This window comes from Trachinotus anak, unplaced genomic scaffold (assembly GCF_046630095.1).
Source record: "Trachinotus anak isolate AG129_WGS33_773 ecotype Australia unplaced genomic scaffold, CSIRO_AGI_Tana_v1 ptg000014l, whole genome shotgun sequence".
Taxonomy (NCBI): domain Eukaryota; kingdom Metazoa; phylum Chordata; class Actinopteri; order Carangiformes; family Carangidae; genus Trachinotus; species Trachinotus anak.
Window position 1 is genome coordinate 3,788,014 of NW_027273865.1, and position 23,729 is coordinate 3,811,742.

The 23,729-nt window shown below is 43.7% G+C and overlaps 2 protein-coding genes across 6 annotated transcripts; both read right to left on the bottom strand.

The window, feature by feature from the left end:
- Positions 1-275: 275 nt before the first annotated feature.
- Positions 276-15,367, bottom strand: abcg1 (ATP-binding cassette, sub-family G (WHITE), member 1). Of its 5 annotated transcripts, none has more exons than XM_071496020.1 (15): positions 15,197-15,352; positions 13,297-13,543; positions 8,848-8,965; positions 7,520-7,652; positions 7,022-7,072; positions 6,779-6,924; positions 5,738-5,861; positions 5,317-5,431; positions 5,091-5,236; positions 4,037-4,138; positions 3,783-3,951; positions 3,455-3,555; positions 2,340-2,498; positions 2,129-2,247; positions 276-1,107 (listed from the first exon to the last, which is right to left on the bottom strand). In XM_071496020.1, the coding sequence occupies exons 1-15, from the start codon at positions 15,257-15,259 to the stop codon at positions 879-881; spliced, it is 2,022 nt and encodes a 673-aa protein (XP_071352121.1). In that variant the 5' UTR covers positions 15,260-15,352; the 3' UTR covers positions 276-878. The 5 variants fall into 5 exon arrangements, with proteins under 5 accessions (XP_071352121.1, XP_071352123.1, XP_071352125.1 ...); XM_071496022.1 differs by having other exon boundaries at positions 2,078-2,247; XM_071496024.1 differs by having other exon boundaries at positions 738-1,107; positions 5,034-5,236; positions 15,197-15,367.
- Positions 15,368-16,288: 921 nt separating this feature from the next.
- On the bottom strand, positions 16,289-23,016 carry spcs2 (signal peptidase complex subunit 2). The gene is made up of 5 exons (XM_071496025.1): positions 22,883-23,016; positions 21,283-21,366; positions 20,930-21,090; positions 20,033-20,167; positions 16,289-18,509 (listed from the first exon to the last, which is right to left on the bottom strand). The coding sequence occupies exons 1-5, from the start codon at positions 22,922-22,924 to the stop codon at positions 18,323-18,325; spliced, it is 609 nt and encodes a 202-aa protein (XP_071352126.1). The 5' UTR covers positions 22,925-23,016; the 3' UTR covers positions 16,289-18,322.
- Between the last annotated feature and the right edge of the window lie 713 nt (positions 23,017-23,729).

Sequence of the window (23,729 nt, forward strand, 5' to 3'; positions counted from 1 at the left end):
AGCTACAGTGAATTATCCTGAGCTCAGAGCAAAGAGAAGCTGCTGAGCTGAGTTTAAAGACAAACTTCACAGCACATCCAGAAGAATCCAGACAAACGTGTGCGCCTGTTTTCTTTTGTCATCATGGTTCACAGTATTTTTATAAAAGAATTGTTTTGTGTTACGGTCTACTCTCCCCTGTACTGAAGTCTGTACTGAGTGACACACATCATCAGCTGATTATGGATCTGTGTAGCACTTAATGGGATTCAAAAAGTGAACAATCTGGATGTGGGTGAAAGAAATCTGAGGTCTTTATTTATAAACAGTGAGATACAGTGGTGGTTTGGGTCTATCCTTTCACCTTTGACTCCGACCTCAACAATGCACTAAAGTAACATAAATGTGGTCCCCAACCTGATACCCAGACTCTTTAAAAATACACTGATCACGAGCATCCAGAGCCAGATTTTAAGAGACTTTCCAGGGTCACATCAGCCTGAATGGAGCAGGTTTTACTTCTCCAGTCCGGTCAGACGGTTTGTTGTGGTCCTTCAGGTTGTGGCACAGTGAAACCATCAGGAATCAGGAGACCAGCTCCTTTTCCTGCAGGATCTGAATGTCCTCACCTTGTCCTCAGAGACTGAGACCTTTGACCAAATCTATTCTACATCTGCAGACTCGTGTCCTCCCCTCAGACCAGACTGGACTGGACTCTGGACTCTGCTGCTCTTTCTTGTCTCCTCACATTGTCTCTTCTTTGTGGCATTTTTAACAGCAAGCCAAAGTAGATTCAGTGTTCACATGTAGACAAACTCCACAGCTACACGCTAACATTGGCCTAAGCACATCCCTCTGTGACTCTTCATCATTGTCCTGCTCCTAGTCCCGGTCCTGGTCTACCTCTCAGCACTGATCTTGTAGCGCAGGATGAAGTAAGCAATGAGCCTCAGAGAGAAGAAGAAGATGACGAGCACAATGAAGTCCAGGTAGAGTTTGGCGTCCAGCATGTCCAGCTCCTTCAGGATGGCCTCAGACTTCTGGAAGTGACACGTGTCGTCTTCGTCACAGTGAAGATCCTCTCGATCCAGACCGTAGATGGACAAGATGACACCCTCGAAACCGTATCTGAAACACAACCAGGAGGAAGAGGAAACATGTTATCACCTGAGGCAGTCGCAGTTCAACCATTTAGGGCTCGCTCTTCTCAACTCATTAGACCAGAGGACCACAGAGGAGGTCTGGACTTGTCGGTCACCCAGAAGCCTTGTGATTAAATACTGCACAACTCCATTATCTGAACCCACCCAAGACCAGGTCCTCATTTAACAATCATCTGTTTACTGTGTCAAACCTTACCCACCTGATCTAGATAACACACCTGATCCACCTTATCCACCTGACCCACCTGACCCACTTGACCACCTGACCCACCAGATCCACCTGGGACTATAAATACTATAGACTATCATGTAAAAAACTGTTTTTAGCTGTTTGGATAAAACAAACAGCTGTGTGTGGAGCGATGATGTTGAGGAGGCTGGAGCCTTCCTCACAGTGAGATCACCATCATGTTCTCCACATGGTTTCCATCATCTGAGCTTTGACTTCTTCTTCTGTGGTGGTCAAATGGCAGTGGCTGGAGACTCAGCTCCACTAGCAGCAGAGGAGGACACAACCTCACCTGACTGGTGATGAAGATGACACCAGAGACCACCTCCACCAAAGACAACCATTTGTTATCATGTGACTGAAGTAACAAACTGTGGTCACATGACAGCTGAGTCTGACATGGGTTAAATTAAGGTGGTCAGAGCCGGACAGAGTAGAAATTAAAATGTTGGGTTGACGTGTTGTGTGGATCCATGAATAAATCAAATAAGGAAACCCTTTAAATTTACCTGTGCAGCATCTGTCGGGTTAATTCAGCTGTGAATTCATTCTGTTACTTGGTTAATGTTGACCCCATGTTTATAGCCAGGTGATGATGGAGTGAATTAAAATAACTTATCAGGTGGAAATGAAAAAAGTCTATTCATGCAGAAACCCATCAAAGAGCATTCACATATAACAATCTGTTAATTAGTTCATCCCTTACCCCTGTATCTGATTACAATGTCATAGTTGTTTGATGGAACAGCCCCCCCACCTGACGTAGGAGATGTAGGACATCCACTGCAGGTACCATGGGATGGTGTCAAAACTGACAAAGAACCCGGAGAACAACAGGACCGGGATTGCTGTGACCGGACCGACAAACGTCGCCACCTGCAATTAACAAACACACCAGAGTGAAGTCAGCAGGTAAACACATCTGTCAATGAGGTCACACAGATGAGCTAAGACAAAGGTAAAGTGACCTGCAGCGAGGTGGAGGCGGCTCCGATCAGCAGACCCAGACTCTGAGCCACCAGCGAGGTCAGGACCCCCAGAGACAGGAAGAGGAAGAAGCGTCCGGCATACGGAGGCTGAGCTGTCATCCAGTACACAATACTGCAGTAGACCACCGGGAAGACCACCTGTACGGTAGAGGACACACCTGTTACACACCCGTGCTTCATGTCTGTAAACGTTCAGGTTCAGGTCTGGAAGCTTCCTTCCAAAAACCATGAGCCCAGTTCAGTAGAGTTCAGTAGAGATCCGTAGAGGTCAGTAGAAGTCAGTAGAGTTCAGTAGGAATCCGTAGACACCAGTAGAGGTCAGTAGAGTTCATTAGAGATCAGTAGAGTGCAGTAGAGATCAGTAGAGTGCAGTAGAGTTCAGTAGAGTTTAGTCGAGTTCAGAGATGAGTAGAGTTCAGAAGAGTTCAGGGCTCAGTAGACTGCAGTAGAGATCAGTAGAGATCAGTAGAGTGCAGTAGAGTGCAGCAGAGATTGGTAGAGATCAGTAGAGATCAGTAGAGGTCAGAAGAGTTCAGTAGAGATCAGAGATCAGTAGAGTTCAGTAGAGATCAGTAGAGTGCAGTAAAGATCAGCAGAGATCAGTAGAGTTCAGTAGAGATCAGAGATCAGTAGAGTTCAGTAGAGATCAGTAGAGCTCAGTTGAGATCAGTACAGATCAGTACAGATCAGTACAGATCAGTAGAGTGCATTAAACATCAGTAGCGTTCAATAGAGATCAGTAGAGTGCAGTAGAGATCAGTAGAGCTCAGTTGAGATCAGTACCGATCAGTAGAGATCAGTAGAGTGCATTAGACATCAGTAGAGGTCAGTAGAGATCAGTAGAGTTCAGTAGAGTGCAGTAGAGTGCAGTAGAGATCGAAAGAGATCAGTAGAGTTCAGTAGAGATCAGACTGAGTGATAAGTGAAGGTCCTCACATGAATACCACAGAAAAATTGAGTCTGTTTTCGGGGTGAACTCAGTGAATCTACAGTAGAACATGACTCCGACTTCACTGGAACATCCACTGCAGCAGAAAACATTTCACACCAGTTGGTGAATGTGTTAAAGGTTCCCTGCTGCTCTGTGAGATCACCTGAAAGGGGATGTCGGCCATGGTTTTGGCCAGGTAGTACGCCTTCAGACTGTACCAGTAGTTAAGATGTTCTCTTAGAAAAACTCCCATCTCCAGAGGAACTGAAACACAAACACACAAATAACAACACACACACACACACACAAACTCTACGTTTAGATCTCAAACACAAAAAGAAACAGAACAAACAGCTGGTGACAGGTAAACAGGTGAGAGGGAAGATCAGGTGGATCCACAGAGACCAAACTGAAACATTGTCCAGTGGAGAGCAGATGTTCTGCAGCTGTTCCAGATGTTTGATAACAGCAGTGTGTTCGTGCTGACTTACATGTGAGCACTGTGGGCATCAGAGCAGCGAACATGAGGAACAACATGGAGAAGAAGAGGAACCCTGAGTTACTCAGAACCTTCTTGGCCTCATTCCCGATTCCCAGGTACAGCAGACCAATCAGAACGCCGATCCCGATGTGAGACGAGATCCTCAGGTGGGTCAGCACCTGCTCAACCAATGACAACATTTTTCACTACGGCTGTTTCTGCAGTGGCTGTAACTGTCCACCGGGCGTTGCTGCGTGTTCTCACCGAGTCTCTGAGGATGCTGAGGAATGTTCTCCTAAACAGGATGGAGAACTGGGTCATACAGCTGGCTGAGAAACTGTGACAACCCTCAGACGACGAGGACTCCTGAGAGAGAGGGAAACACCGAGTTACGTCTCCATGAAGCTGAAGTGTTGAATGAAAGTGGAACACATGAACAGATGTAACAGATACAGACAGATGTTGAAGGAGCTTTATCTATGAAAAAACTGTTAAGATCTAAAGACGTGGCTCTGATGGTTGAAGAGCTTTGACAGTTGACACTTTCAGAGAAATACTTAACTGTAGTTGACACATTTGGTTGAAAGTCACAGAGTGATACAGTTAGGGCCTGGGGTCAGGCATATAGGGGGTGAGAACCAGGGCCTGGGCAAGACAGTGATTCTGAGGCTTCGCCACAAGCAATGTGGTCTATACAGTAACATTCGGGTAGATTTTCAACTAAATGAAACTGAATTATGAACTAAATAAAATAAAATAAAGTAAAATAAAATAAAATAAATAGACAGACAGGAATTAAACAAATGTCAAAAATCACCTACCTGTCACTCAAAGAGGCTACACCCTCAATTCTACATAACTTTAGTCCTTAAGTCATGAAATTAGCTCTAGAGACCAGAACAGTTTTTGTACCAGGCTGTAAACATGTTTATTTCTGCTGTAAAGTTGGACATTTTATCATGGGATTGACTCACTGTTGGAGCCAGACTCGAGTGGTCATTAGAGGAACTGCAGCGTTTACCTCTTCGCTGTTGATGCTTCATGTTACATTTTATGTTGATGCTTGGCTTCATAACATCATGCTACATTCTACGTACAGTTACGGCCTCACAGTGGAGGATTTGATAATAAATCTCTGATTGACCAATCTCACTGCTCCACGGACCATCCTCATTATCCTCATCCCCATCCTCATCATCCTCATCACTAACAGTTGATTTCATCACATTAAAATTTGGCTACAAGCAGCAACATTTCTCACAGCTTTTATTTTGGTGAGACCTCCGCTGGGGATTGTTGGGGTGTGTTTGTTTTTCACCTCCTCTGTGCGCTGCCACAAGAACGGGTGGTGGTTTGTGTCTCCGTTCAGCTCAGTCTGATAGTCCTGCTCATACTTCCTGTCCTGAACAGCCTTCACCAGTCTGACTGTCTGGTCGCCATACTCTCCGGACGCCACCTCCATCACTGTGGGGCAGAGGATCAGCCGTGAGTCAGAAGAATTGAGGGAGGGAGAACCAGCATCAGTTAGTCTGGGTGGGTCTTACCAAAGTCAGCGGGGTTGTGGTAGGTGGGGCAGTTGAGTCCGAGGTCTCTCAGATAGGGAACCAGACTGGAGACTTTCCCTCTGTAGATACACTGACCCTGACTCAGAACGTACAGCTGTAACACACACACACACACACACACACACACACAGAGTCACGTCATACATCACAACAGGTTCACAGTTCATGTGCCAGACAGACCTGTACCTGGACAGGGTCTGTGGATCAAGTTTTTATCACAGTCCAATTTTGTGTGACGCGCTGTATAAATACAGTTCTATTCATGCCCAACTATGATCTGGACTGGACTGAACAGATCTGTCTGATGTTATGGATCCAGATCCACAGACACCAGACTTGTTGTTTGACCTCAGGGACTCTGTGACGTGGTGTAGCGAGTTGGTGGTGGTGTTGTGATCACCTTGTCAAACAGTTCGAACAGTTTGGCGCTGGGCTGGTGGATGGTGCAGATGACGGTCCGCCCCCCCTGAGCCAGAGCCTTCAACAGAGACACCACCTGGAAACAGGACGAGCTGTCCAGACCACTGGGAGGGGGGTGGGGGGTTGGGGGGGACATGCGGATGAAGCACCAGGTTTCTCATGATCCTGACTAAGATCAAGACCACTAATGTGCAAGTAAATGCCCTGATTGTCCCAGTCTTAGGCCTGTGTGTTCTCTTACATGAAGACACCCAGATCCAGGACCAGGTCTGTATGAGGACACCCAGAGGACACGGGTTCTGGTCCAGCATGGTCCCTGTGTCCTCTGAAGCTGGTTCAAGTCATTAAATCCAGTATGTTCTATTCCAGCTCTTCACTGAAGCTGGGTCATGTTAAAACATTCAAACCCAAAACCTCAACTCAACTTATCTGCTTGTTCCAGAGCTTTTAACTATATAACATAGTCTTCATCGAGAACAGGTTTGCTCATTTTCTCAAATTAAAACTTGTTTTTCTGAGCACTTTTAACTGAACTCCATCTGCTTCTGAAGACCATTTCATGCTGCTGAAAGCCCTGGAATATGCTTGGATATGGACCTGGAGTTTAAATAGTTTGTCAAACTGCTGCTGTCCAAGACTGAACCTGGCAGCTCTTAAAGTCTTTCCATTAAGTGAAAATATTCCTCATGTCGTCTGATAAGTGTACCTCCTGTTTGTACCACTGCAGATTGAGCATGGATTACCACGACCCAGCAGAGTTAACCAGGGTTGTTTAATTTTGTTAATAAAAACTACAACAAAGACTGACTGACAAACTGACAAATGTTGAACAGTTTTCTTAAACAAAGAAAAATTATGAGACATAAACTTTTGACTAAAACTTTGACTAAAACCAGTGAATATCTTTCATCTGAAGACTAAATCTAGATCAGAATCAGACACCAAACCAAACCCCACCCTGGCAGACCAGTCCTTGACCCTCTACAACAGACCCTGAACCAGCTGTGGTTCTTGTTCTTACCTGGTGGGCTCGTCAAAGAACATGACTGGTGGATTGTTGACAAGCTCCAGAGCGATGGCCAGTCTCTTCCTCTGACCCCCTGACAGGTGAGACGTCCTGGTTTTAGCGCAGTCCAGTAGACCCAGGGCCATCAGAATCTCCCGGACCTGAACACACACAGACCAGGGACCAGAGACCAGACCTGCTGTTTTAACCTCTGCGAGCAGTAACCTGAGCAGGAATTATCCAAGGGTGAAAACTCACCATCTCTCTGCGAGCCTCCACCTTCTCCTGCAGCTTCAGGTTGGCTGAAACCTACAGAAACAAGAGGGCGTCACACTGCAGTTTCTGAAATCCACCACACTGATACAGGTCTGGATCGCAGAGAAAGGACCCCATCAGTGTGTTGTCTGTGGCACAACACTGTACCAGGACATACAACACTACACACCACTACACTACATCTGCAAGTGAATGAGTGTTGGAGGCAGCATGAGTCAGTGTAGAGATGGTGCACACTGAACTACCATCATCCAGTATCAGCTGTACAGTGGTCACTGCAAATTCTCAACTCTAACTGGCTGGAGGTGGATCAACCTTTAGTAACCACACAGTATATCCAGAGCTCTCTGTTTGACTGTAGTTCTGAGTGAATTTGTCAGTATTAAACTGTAGGTACAGACAGCAGCAATAAGGGCAAGCTAAAGCCAGAGTCTAAACCTCAGTTTAGGTCTCACTACAGACTCAACAACTGGTTGGTACCATCATGGCCTCCTGCACGGTGAGGTGGGGCAGCAGCATGTCATCCTGCATGATGTAACAGGAAACCTTCCTGAAGGAGCGCAGGTCTCTGGGCTGACTGTTGATCAGGATCTCGCCCTTCATCCCTGTCTCCCTGTTGAGACAGACATGAACACACTGATACAGGACTCGACTACAGAAACAGGACCAGACTACTGATACAGGACTGGACTAAAGACACAGGATCAGACTATTGATACAGGACTGGACTACAGAAACAGGAACAGACTACTGATACAGGACTGGACTAAAGACACAGGAACAGACTAATAATACAGGACCAGACTACTGATACAGGACTGGACTAAAGACACAGGATCAGACTACTGATACAGGACCACACTACTGATACAAGACTGGACTAAAGACACAGGAACAGACTAATAATACAGGACTAGACTACTGATACAGGACTGGACTAAAGACACAGGACTGGACTAAAGACATGGGACCAGACCACTGATACGGGACTGGACTTCTGATACAGGACCAGACTACTGATACAGGACTGGACTACAGAAAAAGGACCAGACAACTGATACAAGGCTGGACTACAGAAACAGGACCAGACTTCTGATACAGGACTTGACTAAAGAGACAGGACTTGACTAAAGAGACAGGACCAGACTACTAATACAGGACCAGGCTACTGATACAGGACTGGACTACTGATACAGGACCAGACTACTGATACAGGACTGAACTACAGAAACAGGACCAGACTACTGATATAAGACTGGACTACAGAAACAGGACCAGACTACTGATACAGGACTGGACTACAGAAACAGGACTGAACTACAGAAACAGGACCAGACTACTGATACAAGACTGGACTACAGAAACAGGACCAGACTACTGATACAGGACTGGACTACAGAAACAGGACCAGACTACTGATACAAGACTGGACTACAGAAACAGGACCAGACTACCGATACAGGACTTAACTAAAGACACAGGACCAGACTACTGATACAGGACTGGACTACAGAAACAGGACCAGACTACTGATACAAGACTGGACTACAGAAACAGGACCAGACTACCGATACAGGACTTAACTAAAGACACAGGACCAGACTACTGATACAGGACTGGACTCGCTGCTGTACACTGCATGGTGTACAGCAGTGAGGCAGCCTTTCTAACGATGTCGTCCTCTCACATTTTCTTCTGAATATTCAAAATTAATAAACAAACATTTTCACACGTCATGCTCCATTTTTTTAGGAGGAGGCTTCAGAAATCAGACTTTATCAAGCTGCTACTCTACTAGGAGACCTCACCTGTACCCAGCCAGGATATTCATGAGGGTGGACTTTCCGGCTCCTGAGGGCCCCATGATGGCCACCAGGTCCCCGCTGGTGAATTTCCCAGAGATCCCTTTGAGCAGAGTTTTGTAACCTAAGACAGAACAGAAACAATCAGCGTGCAGGTTCCCAGCCGGTCTGAGAGCAGCTCTTTGTCCGCAGGTCCATGAATCAGGTTTCAGATCAGTTTGGAGGTTTTTCTCTCAGTCTGGTTTCATTGATGTGAACTCTCACTGATGTGCTGACAATGCTCAGGTCACATGTGATCACCTGCTTTAGCCTTGAAGTGTCTCATGTCTTACTATGAAAATCTACTACTATATAATTTACATTTTCTCTTCACTATTTTCTGACATTTTATTAACACAACAATTAATAATTTAACCCTGAAAATAACTGACACATTCATTAGTTAACATTTTTTGTTTTAAGTTCTGAGTCCCCATATATAGAATTTATCATAGGTATTTAAAGATATAGTAACTGGTTTAATAATCTGTTTAAAGGGTATGAAAACTGTCTCTCCTGAATATACTCATTTCAGTCTCTGTCACTTCCTGTGCTAAAAAAACAAAATCAAAACTATCTGCATTTCAACCCTGTCAGACAGGTGAGAGACAGACTGCAGAGTTCCTCCGTCACTCCTGCAGAGAGAATCTAACAAGCTTGAAAATGTCATTACTTTATAAATGACATTAATTATACAAATGAGGTTACCGTGGAAACCAAACAGAAGGAGGAGGACGAGGATAACCTGCAGTGTTTATCTGCTGATGGAGGCTGAACTTTCTTTAATGAGATTATCAGATTTTATCTGACTGAGTCAGATTTAATCCTCTCTGACCGACAGTAACCTCTACTGCTGTAATACACACTGTACTGCAGTAATACACACTGTACTGCAGTGATACACACTGTATTGCAGTAGAGGCAGCACATGCAGCATTTAAGATACTAGGTCAGAGTAGTTTAAAGGAAACCAACCGGAGCAGTGTAATTAATTAGCAGCTGGGTCTGCTGACGCTGTCTGTATCATTTCACCACTGTGTGATGTGCAACTAATTACAGAGAACTAAAGACAGATCATTTAGTTTTACTCAGATTTACTGAGGAATTTCTATTTAAACATTTCAAATACATTTTACCTCTTTATTCATGTATAATTCAAAAGTAAATTCTTCATATATATACTGAGTCAAATACTGTCTGAGGATAAATGTCATGCTGTGAGCTCTCAGACTCTCTCTGACTGAACTCTGTGTTCTCCTGATAATTAGTACTTTGCTTTGCTTACTTTCCTGGAAATGTCTTGTAAATTATCAGGAGATTATTGGAAATTACAGACCTGTAAAATACCAAAACCCCAACCCTAACAAATGGGAACTTATCATCATCCTAAGTGGTATGAACTTAGACCAGAAGAGTTCTGTTTAGTTAGTTCTGGAGGCTGGTGATAAGGCACTAATTTATTTATTTATAACATCATCCTGACAATCAGCAGCAAACTTTATGATCAGTTTACCTGTGGGCCCCTCACAATAATAACAGAGGACCAGAGGGTCCCCTCCTCCCTCAGTGTTACCTGTCAGGCAAACAGTCAGCAGTGATTGGGAACATTCAGTGAACTGAAGTTTGATAATGAGCAGCAGCAGCTCTGTTTTATAATGACTCAGGATCAGATTAGAGACAATGAACTGCAGTAACCTCATTAACACACTCACCATCCTTCTGTTGCTCAGCTAGAGCTGCACTCCAGAAATACCCATGATGCATCAGGACTGAGAACCTGTATGTCACCTTTCATCACATAACTAATCCATCATTTTTCATTTTTTTAGTTTTCCAGATTTCAGTACTCCCAAGTTTGAACACTGTTCACCTCAACAACAACATGAGCTGGGGGAGTGTTCACACCTGAGGAAGAGGAGTCCTCCTCACACCCAATTAGGAGGAGTGTTCCTCACACCTGAGCAGGTGTGAATTGTTCTCAGTGAAACTCTGGTTCTCTAATCCCAAATGAACAAAGAGTAAACCTAATGCTTCAGATGGAATCTGATCTGTTAAAGACTCTGACAGCGTCTCACTACAGACTCAAGACAAAAAACAGCAGCTCGGTCAGACCAACAACAGATTAACATCAGGCAAACGACAGACCAACAGCAGACCACCAACAGGTTAATAACTGGCAAATGACAGTCTGATGACAGGCCAACAACAACGGCCAACAACAGCCCAACAACTGTCCTGTAATGGTGACAGTAAATTTGTGTGTATGTATTTAAAATATGAGACAACAACCAACACTGAGTCATTGAATTTGTTAACAACATTAGAAGTGTGTGGACAGAGAGACACACCTCTGGTGTCTGTGTGCTTCAGTCCTTTTAACAAAGACTCAGGATTTAGTGATGATGAAGAATGTGGGTTTAATTTGCACCTGTGTTTTTCCACCTGTGTGAGCAGGTCTGAGTTCATCACCACCATGTTTCATAGTTTCAACACACAAGTCAGTAACAACATATCCAGCATGTACATACACATCCTGCATGTAGCCTGTATTAAATGATACATATGTATTCATATATCATGTGCTACACAGTAGGAGACTGACTTTGAGAATTAGGTTGAGATATATTTAAGGTCCTAGTGTCAGTGATTCGGTAGGTAATCAGATCACTGATCGACTGATTGATTGTGGGTATTTGATGCAGCACTGCTCCTCCTGTTGATCCTCCTGAGATTCCTCATGTAAAACAAACCTGTGGTTTATGATTCTGCTTAAACTGGTTCTATAAAACAGCAACACTCAGATCAGATTTCAGATCTGAACTTTTTGTTCCAGCAGCTTCTGTTCTTCAGTCTTTTCTATCTTTTGTCCTGAAAGCTGAAACATGATACAAGCTTTTCTGTCCACATCCACTAAACGTTTCACGTCCTCCAAATCAAACAGACAAAAGTCTCTTTAAACTATTCGTCTGATGTTTGCTTGTGTTTGCTTGTTTTTCACATCCTCTTCCTAATCACAGCAATAATCTTTGAACATTTTCACAGAAACCACTGTAATACTGCGACTGTCATTTTAACACAGGTGAAGGAAACAGTTCTCAAAGATCATGACAACATGTATTCAACAGACTCCATATTAACAGATAACACTACTGCAGTAATACTACAACACAACTGCAGTAATACTAAACACTACTGCAGTAATGCTACTTATAACAGATCTTTGACAGCTGTCAAGTTAAAAATCAAACGACCCGCCAGTAATTTGACTCATTATCAATCAGATCAAACTCACATCAATAAACACCTGATGTGACAGACGTTGGGCCTGGATCTGTCCAGTGTCTGCCCGGCTGTCCGTGTGTATTTAGGCTGACAGAGCATCTGGTGCCTCAGTGAAGCTGATCATCATCATCATCATCATCCTCACTGAGCTGAGTCTCTGTTGTCGTCTTAATGTTTGTGGTTTGTGTTTTATTTTCTCAGTGGTTAGAGACAGAGCTGCTTCTAATCTGACTTGCAGCTATTTACAGTAGGAGACCCTGACTGAGATTAACAGATTACAGCCTGATAATCCACACACACATACACACACACACACACAGCATCCCAAATCAGACTGATAATAATAAACTGACATGTAGATAAACTGACAAATGCTTTGATTTGTGAATTCATCACATGATCTGGTTTCCTACATGATAATGGACAGAGGACACTGACCAGAGGGCTACTGGTTACTGGTTACTGGTTATGTGAAGTTACAGTCAGAGGATCCAGCAGCTCAGGTTTTGTTTTCAGTGCAGATTTGGTGGAATACAGAAGCTGAGATTATTAGTTAACAATTTTAGAGCAGTTGTTCTATTTATTCATTGAATATGGCTCCACTGTGGCTCAGATAGCAAAATGAATCCGGCCCAAACTTGGGCTACATGCTTTTTTTCTTCTGGCCCAGTATACACCTGGTTCCACGGCTCAGATCTGGCCCACATACAGCATGATCACCAGATGATACCACCACAGAAGATCCTCTGGCTGTCAGCCAGTAACAGCTGGACTCTGTCCAGATGTGGGAGTATGGGCCAGACTCGGGCTGAGGACCCAGGTAAAGGAGGACCTTGGGCTTTCATTCTGCAGACTGCTACTGGCCTCAGGATCGTAACAATTCTCAATGATAAATGAAGCATCTGAGAAGATCAGTGTTGTTTCTGGGCTGTAACACGTCACCTGTCCAACACAGGTTTAAACACCTCCACAAACATCTGTAGATCCACATCAAGCCTGGTGTGGAAGGTCTCTAAACATTTTGTTGACTGACTGAGTCAGACTAACAGTAACATGATAACAATAACGTACAGGGGCATCAGCGTGTTACTGACACTGCAGCTGCATCACAGTCAAAGAAATGAGGTTCAGTACCTTTCCTCCTCCACCAGGGTCCCTCTCTGACGGAGTAGGAGACATCTTTGAACTCAATATTGACCACCGGTCTCCGTGGTAATGAGGAGAACCTCTGGGCCTCCGTCAGGTTGTTGTCCACCTTCTTTAGGTGTCCCTGCAGCAGCGGCATCTGCTGGCCGCCCATTGGCCGCTTGCTGACCACCTCGTCCATACAAACGCACACTGTCCGGGGGTCCAACATCAGGTCTGGGGGCCCGTTAGTGTTCTGAGGGTCAGATCAAAACCTGAGGTGAGAGTCTGGACTATAATGTTCATCTGACAAACTGTCTGAGAATCAGGAGCCTGAACAGAGCAGGTCTCAGTGACCAGGGCCCTCAGGTTCTCTAGAGCACTACAACAGATTCTGGACTCATATGGATTTACCCCCTCCTACGTTAACAGAATCATTGTACCAATACAGAGCTGGACCTGTATGAACCAGGAATATAAAACAGACCTCCGCCTCAGACTGACATCATGGTGGAGATGTGTTCGGTGTCAATCAGTCGATTCATTGATTATTTAATCAGTTAATCAATTGGTTGACAGGAAATTAATCTGCAACTATGTGTTCAGCTGGTGTTCAGGTGGTGGTGTTCAGGTGGTGTTCAGATGGTGTTCAGGTGGTGGTGTTCAGTTAATGGTGTTCAGGTGGTGCTCAGATGGTGTTCAGTTGGTGGTGTTCAGTTAATGGTGTTCAGGTGGTGGTCAGGTGGTGGTGTTCAGTTAGTGGTGTTCAGGTGGTGTTCAGATGGTGTTCAGGTGGTGATGTTCAGTTGGTGTTAAGTTGGTGGTGTTCAGGTGGTGTTCAATTAGTGTTCAGTTGGTGTTCAGATGGTGTTCAGGTGGTGTTCAGGTAGTGTTCAGGTGGTGTTCAGTTAGTGTTCAGTTGGTGTTCAGATGGTGTTCAGGTGGTGTTCAGTTAGTGTTCAGGTGGTGTTCAGTTAGTGTTCAGATGGTGTTCAGATGGTGCTCAGTTGGTGGTGTTCAGGTGGTGTTCAGTTAGTGTTCAGCTGGTGTTAAGGTGGTGTTCACAGCACAGCATGCTCTGCTGTACTGGGCTCAGAGCTGCTTGCGTGGAGCGTCAGCAGATGCAGAGCAGTGGATGTTGTCAGATTAGCTGTCAGCTCCCTGTTGATGTGTGCGTGTGTGTGTATGACGGCGTGTGAGCAGTGTGTGTCCATATGGGACACTAATCTACAGAACAGAGCAGAGCTTAGCCACCAGCCTGAAAAACAGTCTGAACCATCATCATCATCACCATCAGCATTATCCGACCACAATACTGAGACACACATCAACTGATCACCTACATCACTGTTACATCATTGAACCTGAAACAGCCTGAACAGACGTGTTGTCCACTGTGAGTCTGTGACATGTCTGTTGTGTGCCTGCTGTGACTGTGTCATCCACAGATCACAGGGATGGTGGTTCAACCCCTGGTTCCTCCTGATGCCATTGGTGTGTATGTGTTACCTGTAGTGTAAAGCTCTTTGAGATGGTTGACAACACTAGACAACCTTTATAAACCATCTGTGTTCAGTGTGTCTGCACTACAGTATGTGTCCACTGTTTGTCCAACATGTCTCTAATGTGTCTCTATTGTATCTCCATCATCTCTGAACTGTGTCACTGTGTCCAATAAATGCCCAGTATGTCTCCACTATGTCTGCACTGTTTCGACTATTTGTCCACTTTATTTCCAGTGTCCACTGTGTCCTACACATTATCACACAGCTCAATATCACACATCACACATTTGCCTTCATCTGAGCAGCATAAGACACCCTGTGTCTTCACTACATGTCCACTCTGATGTCTCCAGTCTGAGTCCAGTCTGAGTCCAGTCTGGGTCCAGTCTGTCCTCAGTACTCACCATGATGATGGAGTTGGTGACAGTGGGGTTGTGGACGGACCAGGCGGCCATCAGACAGGCCATGGCCGAGAGACAGCAACACACTGACACTCTACCTCTCTCACACACATCTGACTGTGTCTCACCAACACACACCAGCCCTGACTGCTGATCCCGCCCCCTGTAATTGACCCCGCCCCCTGCAACTGACTCCACCCTCTGTGGAGAGTTAGAAAAAAGCTGCTGTTGAACTTGAGTCAGTTTGAAATGAGTTGCAGCTGCTGTGTGACTGAACAAAGGGCTCTCTCCTGTTCACTGAAGAATAATTACAGGATTTACAAACTGGGAGGAGACTAATGTGCTGCTCTGTCATAACAGCTTCATATTCCACACAAGCAGCCGCACAGGAAGCTTAACTGCAGACTGAAAACATGATCATCATGATCACACATCTAGAACTGATGTTAAGCACTGACACACCTCCTCACCTCAACACACCAACACACACACACACATACTGTTTGACATGTGTGTGGCCTCTTTAAGAACAGCTGTGACCTCCACCTGACCTCCACAATCACCTTCTGACACCTGGATCAGTGCATCATATGAGGTGGAGCAGTTGTGTGTGTGTTCATGTGCAGGTTCTCAGTATCACTGCTATGGAGGCTCAGAGAGTGTCAGGTGCAGGGGCCCAGGGCCTGGGGCCCTGAGGGGTCCTCATAACTGTGTCTGATATCTGACATTTTCATCTATCAGCTTTTTATTTTTAATCATCTGTCAGAAACCAACATGTCATTTTAGACCCTTAGTGACTCCTTCATCAGCTGATGAATCAGTTCTGGTTCAGTTTGTTCTCGTCTCTGCTGATCCAGAAGACTTTAGAACCAGGACTTTTGTTTCATGAATATGATCATGAATCGTTCCTCATCAGCTTCTTCTGTGCAGATTAATGACCTGGTTTTACAGCTGCTATTAGTAATGAGTTATACAGGACATTACTGACGCAGTGAGTGATCATCAATGTGTAGTCATGTGACCAGTCCTCCCCCTGCTGGGTCACCTTTGGTACTACAGTTCACTGAGTCCGCAGACACAAACATCCACGAGCTCTCACTGTTTTTTGGTAACAATTTCCATCTTTAATATTTTCACTGACAGTTACAGAGAATAAGGCTCTGAGACAAACAATGATAAAAAACATTCAAAATAAAAGTCTGGTCAACATTCAGTCCACTTCCTGTTGTTAGGCTCCAACATGTCCAGCTGTGAGGAGGATAGAGTGGATGAAGACTTACCCACTGATATCAGAACTTCAGTGTTTAGGATCATTAGCATCAACACAAGACTGTTGGCCTCAGTGGTAAATGCTAATGATGCTAATCTGGCATTAACAACGATCAGCATCAGCTGAGTGTGACATCACTGACAGTAAAAATGTTCAACACTGACACAAACATAAAAACTAAGGAGAAGAGTCATGGACCAAAAACAGCTTTTTTTTTTTCATTTTCCCGCCTTCACAGAATGGCACTGCTGTCATCACCTGACTTCATGATGTGATGACAATTGATGATACTGCTTGTTTATGTTCCACCTTTACAGGTATTTTTGCTATTTTGGTATTTCCATTGATCGCCCTCATATGGCTTGGCCCACCAGTGACATATCGCATTGTGACTGGTGACAAACAAAAAAGTCTGATTCATCTACTTTTTTGTTACCTGACTCTTCGTAGTCTGAGGCAGGATGGAGTCAGTGATCATTAAGGTGGAGCTGAAATGTTATTGTAAATCTAAAACCTTCTCACAGAAATACTGAGGACGACCTTAAGAACTGCTTGACTGCTTCATGAGTTTAACTGGGAGAAAGACAAGTGTTAATACTTATTAAACCGTCAATCTGTTCAGATATTATCCAATCAGCTGCTGAATGTTCCTAAATATTTAAACTGCTCTGCAAAAACACAAAAGCTCTGATGAGAAACTGGTGACGATCTGAAGGACAAATCATTAGATGAGTGAAGACGAGTTCAGACGCTGTGAAATGTCACAATTCTGACCCAGACTCTATCCATCAGATCAATAATGGTCCTCACAGCAGAAAACCAGATGTTAATATTTCTAATGTCCTGTCGCGATTCTATTGTCTAAATGATTACTGTGACAGAGAGAAAACTGTTGTGACAGAAAGCCAGATGATGTGACCAGACATTATGTTGGAGCCGCACAGTTTCCTTCCTCAGGCAGTTCACTGGTTTCACATCTAAGAAAATCACCCTGCAGAGACACAATCCATCAGACACAGATAAAGGTCCTGGTGACTACGTAATGACAACGTCCCTGGTCTGAGTCTGGAGAACTTTGCTGCCCTAAATCCTGACACTGTCAGCGTTTCATAAAAACACAAACACACACAGAAAATAAACACAAACTGGTTTTCATCACACACTCATCAGTTTCACATCACAGCTGTAAATTAAAGATGACAGCAGCACCTGATCACCACCGTTACATCATGATGTAAGTGTTTTTTTTCTGAGGTGTAATACCAAATGTCACCAGCAGATATCTCCACGGACTGTGACTAACAACTGTTTTTATTACTGATTAATCTGCTGATTATTTAATCGATTACTAATTGATAATTATCATAATATAGCAATGCGTTCAATGACACACCGATACCTGAGAGAAGCACTGACGTTCATTTTAGCACTGAGCCTGAAATTTCTTTTCCCAGAACAGATTGAGAAGAAACACATGTCCTGATGATGAGCTGAGTTTTATTGATTAACTGATTAGTTCCATCAGGACACGAGGCGACTGCTTCTCTTTTTCATCAGGACTTAAACACTGCTGCTCATGTTCACATGTTTAAACACTGTTAATAATGGAGGTTGTATCATGATGTAATGGACCAACCCCAACATGTGACTTCATATCAGCACATTCACAGCGCTATATAAAAAAGATGTGGGAATTTTAACTAAATTGAGCGGATGTGTCACCGAGTTTGATGGGCTACGTCTCTGCAGGTTGATCTGTACAGAGATGGAAATGAAAGCAGTAAAGTGAATGAAAGGACTCTGATCTTCCCTCTGTGTCAAAAACAAATTGCGTCGTGGTCTAATGGACTGTTTCCTGATTATTTGGTTTTCTTGTCTGTGGCCAGAGTGTCATGGAGTTTGGAAACACACTTTTCAAACTGGTCCATCACCAGCGTCCCATTGTCGTCGAAGAACGTCGACACGGACTTGGTAAACTCCGTTTCCCTCCAGTTCTTTGACTTCCCATCAGTGAAGGAAACTCTGAGGGTGTACTGGTCATCAAACCTGAAAACAGAGACACTGTCAGGACTCAACATCAGCTCCATGAACCATCACTGTTCTCCACAGACCGATGGAAACTAGATGGATGATTCATACTAATGTCTACAAAAACATAAAAAAAACATTAATACAGGTGTAAAATAAGAGGACAGAAGAAAAACCCCAAGAGTCAATTTCTTGTGTTTTATGGCAAAAAGTGAAATAAAACCTCTGATGACACATCCAGAGTGTGGTTATTACTCAGCTTCAGTTATCGGTCAAATTAGTCTGATTACTTCATTGAATAACATGGTAAGTGTCTTAAATCCTGTTATTACAATGAGCACAAACGGTGACAGCGGCTCCATCTGCTGTAATCTGTGACGGGTACATGAACACCTGCTGCAGGTAACAGGACTGTCATGACTCCAGGTGGTTACCTCTCCACACGGATCTTAGATGTGTTTGTTTGTTGATGAGCTGAAAGATCAGTGAACTGTATCTCTAGCTGCTGACATCAGACTGATGATTAAACACCTGTTTTCCTGCTCTGTCATCTGTAGCTGGTGGGACTGCCTGGACTTTTTAAACATTTAAAAGGTTGTTCTGTCAACAACACTGAAAATATTTGATGTTTCATTCATGGTTTTGTTTTTCTCCATTATTAGGAAACAAGGCCAGGTCTAAACCTAGTATATGTCTGGGCCGTGGTTTCAGTCTAATGTCAGCTGGTTTAAGACTAGGTTCAGCTGGTTTCAGCCTAATGTCAGCTGGTTTCAGTCTCGTATCAGCTGGGTTCAGCCTAGTGTCAGCTGGTTTCAGCCTAGTGTCAGCTGGTTTCAGTCTCGTGTCAGCTGGTTTCAGTCTCGTGTCAGCTGGTTTCAGTCTCGTGTCAGCTGGTTTCAGCTCTTTATCTATTTACTTCTCTCCTCCTCTCTGTGCTCATATTTACAGTATATTAATTTAGATGAATTCACAATTAAGCTGTTCTCATTCTTGTTTTTCTGTTTCTGTTATCATGACAAAAGAACAAGTCTGAAACAGTGACTGAAACATGGTCTTCTACAGGAAGTAGCTGAGGTTTGTCAAAAGTCTCTGGATTTGTCCCCATGTGGAAAATTAAAAAAATTATTTTTTAAAGAGCTATGTCCAATGAGGAAACTCCAACACTCGACCAACCAATTGTGTAACTTCATCACTCAGTCAGTGACATTCGTGTCTATAGACCTGGCCTCACTGTTGTGGTCCAGACATTAATTTATCGCTGAACTCTGCTGCTTTAGAGCCCATGCACACAGACAAAGAGAACAACTGTGTTACAACCATCAGACTGGACCAGGTCTTTGTCACAGCACTGTATGATAATCTGAATACTCTGACATCATGTAACTCGTGTTGTACACTGGTCTGTTCTACTGTCTGATACAGTCTCCAGATGTTACAGAGGTTTCTTTCTCACATGCTTATTCAATGTGTGGTGAGATCAGGGTGGGTAAAGTTATAGTGTGAATTAGAATAGAGAAAGACGTCTGGAAGGAGACACAGACCGTTTGAGGGAGGAGGAGAGCTGCCAGATGTGATCTGGATCCATCCCAGCTGGATCTTTCTGCAGGGCCACCAGGAAGATGTTCTTCTCTTTGTATGAGGTGTAAAGAGTCAGGATGCCCATCATGATAAAGTACGTGATGGAGGACGAGTTAGGGAGCATGGAGGACACTTTATACCAGCACATGCACAAAATACAGAGGCAAGAAAAAGACAGTGAACCCTTGTGATCTGATCTTCATCTAAGTCACAGATGCAGACATAGACAGAGTCCCTGAGCTCATATCAAAGACAGTCACCACTGCAGAAGTGGATTTACTCTGATGTTCAGGGTCACTGTCCCTTAGCTGTAACTGTGAGCTTCACTGTCACTGATCACCTGTGTTGAGCTGCTGGTGTCTCTCAGCTAGACTTAGTCCTCTTCTAGAACTGAACCATCTCCATCTATAGACAGTTTGACTGTGGACTGATGAAGATCTGAGCTCATCATCATCAGCTCTTCTTCACCCTCAGTCTCTTAGGTCTTTGTTGTGAGGCCTGACATTACCTGATGTTGCTCTTTATAAGTCAATGTGTCTCTGACCCACATCCTCCAGTCTTGTCTCACTGAGTCCAGGTCTGATCCTTACTCCAGTCAGTCGAGGGTCACACCCTGTTTCAGACACACTGTGAATGTTTGAACAACAACAACACTATGATTTGTGTTATAGTCAAACAAATTGTGTTTGTTCATTATTGTAACTCAGATGAAGATCTGATCATGTTTTAGGACAAATTCCAAAGGTTCACTTTTACAACCAACATGTCACCACAGACTAACTGATCCACATCCTGTGGACCCTGCAGTCTGACTCTTCCTCAACTCTCTTCTCAGCACTTCCTGTGCTGTTGAAGGATATGAGATGACACAGCAGGCGAGGACTGGTCTGGACTCAGGGAATGGGTGCAGGTAGTCCCAGACCAGAGCCAACATGGCAAACAGACAGGAAACAGTACAGATCAACAGACGACCATCCACCAGCCGGAAGTTCTCCACATACCCATACTTCTCTAACAGCACCTGCAGGGGGCGCAGCAGCAGGACAACAGAGTTAAAGATGAGCAGCAGGTAGGTATAGACTGACGTCCAGAAACATGACTCAGGAGTGTCTCTGTTCATCTCTGTCTGCAGCTCAACGACAAACTGTACAACCTGGTCCCTTTAATGAACGTTAAACACCTGCAGTGATTCTGTTCAGAATAAAAATCTAACCTTTTTAGCAGCGTCGTCCAGAGAGTTCTTCACAGCAGCTCCATCCCATTTATCGATCTTCACTGGTTTCTCATCGATCCTCCACTGAAACACACAATCAATACCTAATTTCTACCAATATCAGCTTGATTACTGTTTTCTAATCAATTTCTCAACAGATTTACTGATGTTTCAGAACTTTTTTTTAAATCTGTCTGAAGTCCAAAGCTCTTTGTAACATTGTTTTTAAGAGTGTTAAAGAAATTTAGATCACTGTAAATTATTTCTAATACAGTCTACATTATCAACCTAAAAAGACAACAGATGTAAATATATACTCTACTAAAAACCATAATAATTGTGTAGATTTAGTATGTCTTCATTACTTTTCCACCATTAAGAGATCTGAAGATCTCCTGAACCTAAACATCAGGTCTGACTTTAATCAGCCACATGAAGCAAATCTAACTCAGGTGAAGATAACAACAGGCTGTTGTCACATTAGACTGTGAGAATCATGGCTCATAAAGCTCCTGACACTCTGTTCAGGAAGTAAATACTGACCACAGGGGTGAACAGTTTTGATGATTTATCAGTGTGCTGCACCACCACTGACCTCATGATATTTATTACAGTATCCACGATCATGTTTGGATACAGACAGTAACATCAGCTCAAACTGATGCAGTTTGATTTAGCTGATGTCAAACTAAAACTGACACCAGACACCAGCTCAAACATTATACAGTGATCAACATACGATCATACAGTTTAATAAATACCTGTGTTAAACCGTTTCAGCACAAACTGGACATTCTCACCTTCACAAAGGCAAGTCAGAACATTATAGTGTTCAGTTACTGCAACAGTTTTGGCAGTAAGATTTCCAGAAAACTGTTGAAATGAGAACAGTGTGATCTTCAAGTGAAGATGAACTGAGGAGCCTTTATTATTGGAAACAGGAGGGAAGCACTGACTCTGTACCGGATGTGATCTGTTTAATGTCTACAGATCCGCAGAGGCCTGATGTGTCTCAGTGAACGATCTCATTTACTTAAATGAAGCAAAAACACACGTCTCTTTCCTGAACGAACATGTGCTCACGGAACATGTAGTTACAATCCCAAACTGTGGCCGGTTAGTTGTGCCATTGCTCACTGAAACAGAAACACTGTTCTGCAGTCAAACACTGACTCTGTGTGGTTTTTACACCCTTAATAAAATTAAATCGATGGTTTTCTGTATAGAGTTTGGTTTGGTAGAATTTACTTTGGTTCAGCATATCGAGCAGCCGCCTGCGTGTAACAGCTGGAAACAGGAAACTGAAGGAAGCACTGCAGTTTAAACACAAACTGACTCCTTCACACAGCCTTAACAGAACGACAGCTTCACCCCTGTATCAACAGTTTTCACCCTTTTTATTTTCTGTTTTTATTCAAAATAATTTTATTTTAGCCTGTTAGCATTAGCTTAGCTCGCGGACAGCAGCTCAAACACAAAGCCTCAAAGCACCGTGTTCACAGAGACCTGACCCTCTGCTCCTACACTTTAAACTCTGTTAGAAAAAATAAACCAGAGCTTTTATTAAAGCTGAGTCCAACAATAAAACTTTAAACCTCACTTTCTCCAGCAGCCCACTCTTTCCGTTCCTCGCAGCAGCCATCTTCTCTTCCGCTACAAACACGGCACCTGTGACCTGGACGCATCTGATTGGCTCTCAGCGAGATTTGAACGACCAACAACGCCTGACGTAACAGCGTCCGCCTGCCCAAAGGCAGTAGCGCGCAGACTCTCCATTTCTCACACACTTAAAAAATGGAAATCACCAATACAAAAACTACATAACAATAAATAAATATTACATCAGAACATTTTATAAAACAAAAGGACAAAAACTGTAACTCGGTTTCAAATTTCAAATTAATTCAAATCTTTATATTCTTTGATATATGACTCTCTAAAATTCAAACTTAATCAGCTTAACCATCTTTCACACTGCTGTTAATTCAGTGTGTCAGCTTTGAAGCATAAAACAAGTGTTTTTGAACTAAACTGAATCTAAATGTCTGACCCTCCAGCAGCTGAACTTCTGAGCACCTTTTTTGCAGTAGAATTAACCATGGTTCAGAAAGTTTGTCCAAGACCAGCTCCATGGTCCAGGTCTGGAGACTGTGCTGGTCTTCATCATGCTGTGGCTCATTATGCTGCTGTAGGTTGAAGCCATGACCAACCAGTCTGTCTCCCTCCACCCTGACAGCAGAGTACAGTCCTACTTACTGCAGCACAGTGTTGTCATGGTGACGATAAGAGGGAGTAGTTAAAGTTTATACAGACAGAGGGTTTGTCAGTCATCATCCTGGAGGAACTGTTTTCTTTCATCTTCCCCATACATCTGCACCCAACAGAAACACAAACACAACACGTTTCTTCAGATGTTTATTTTTTGGGTGGGGGGGGGGTTGTGGATC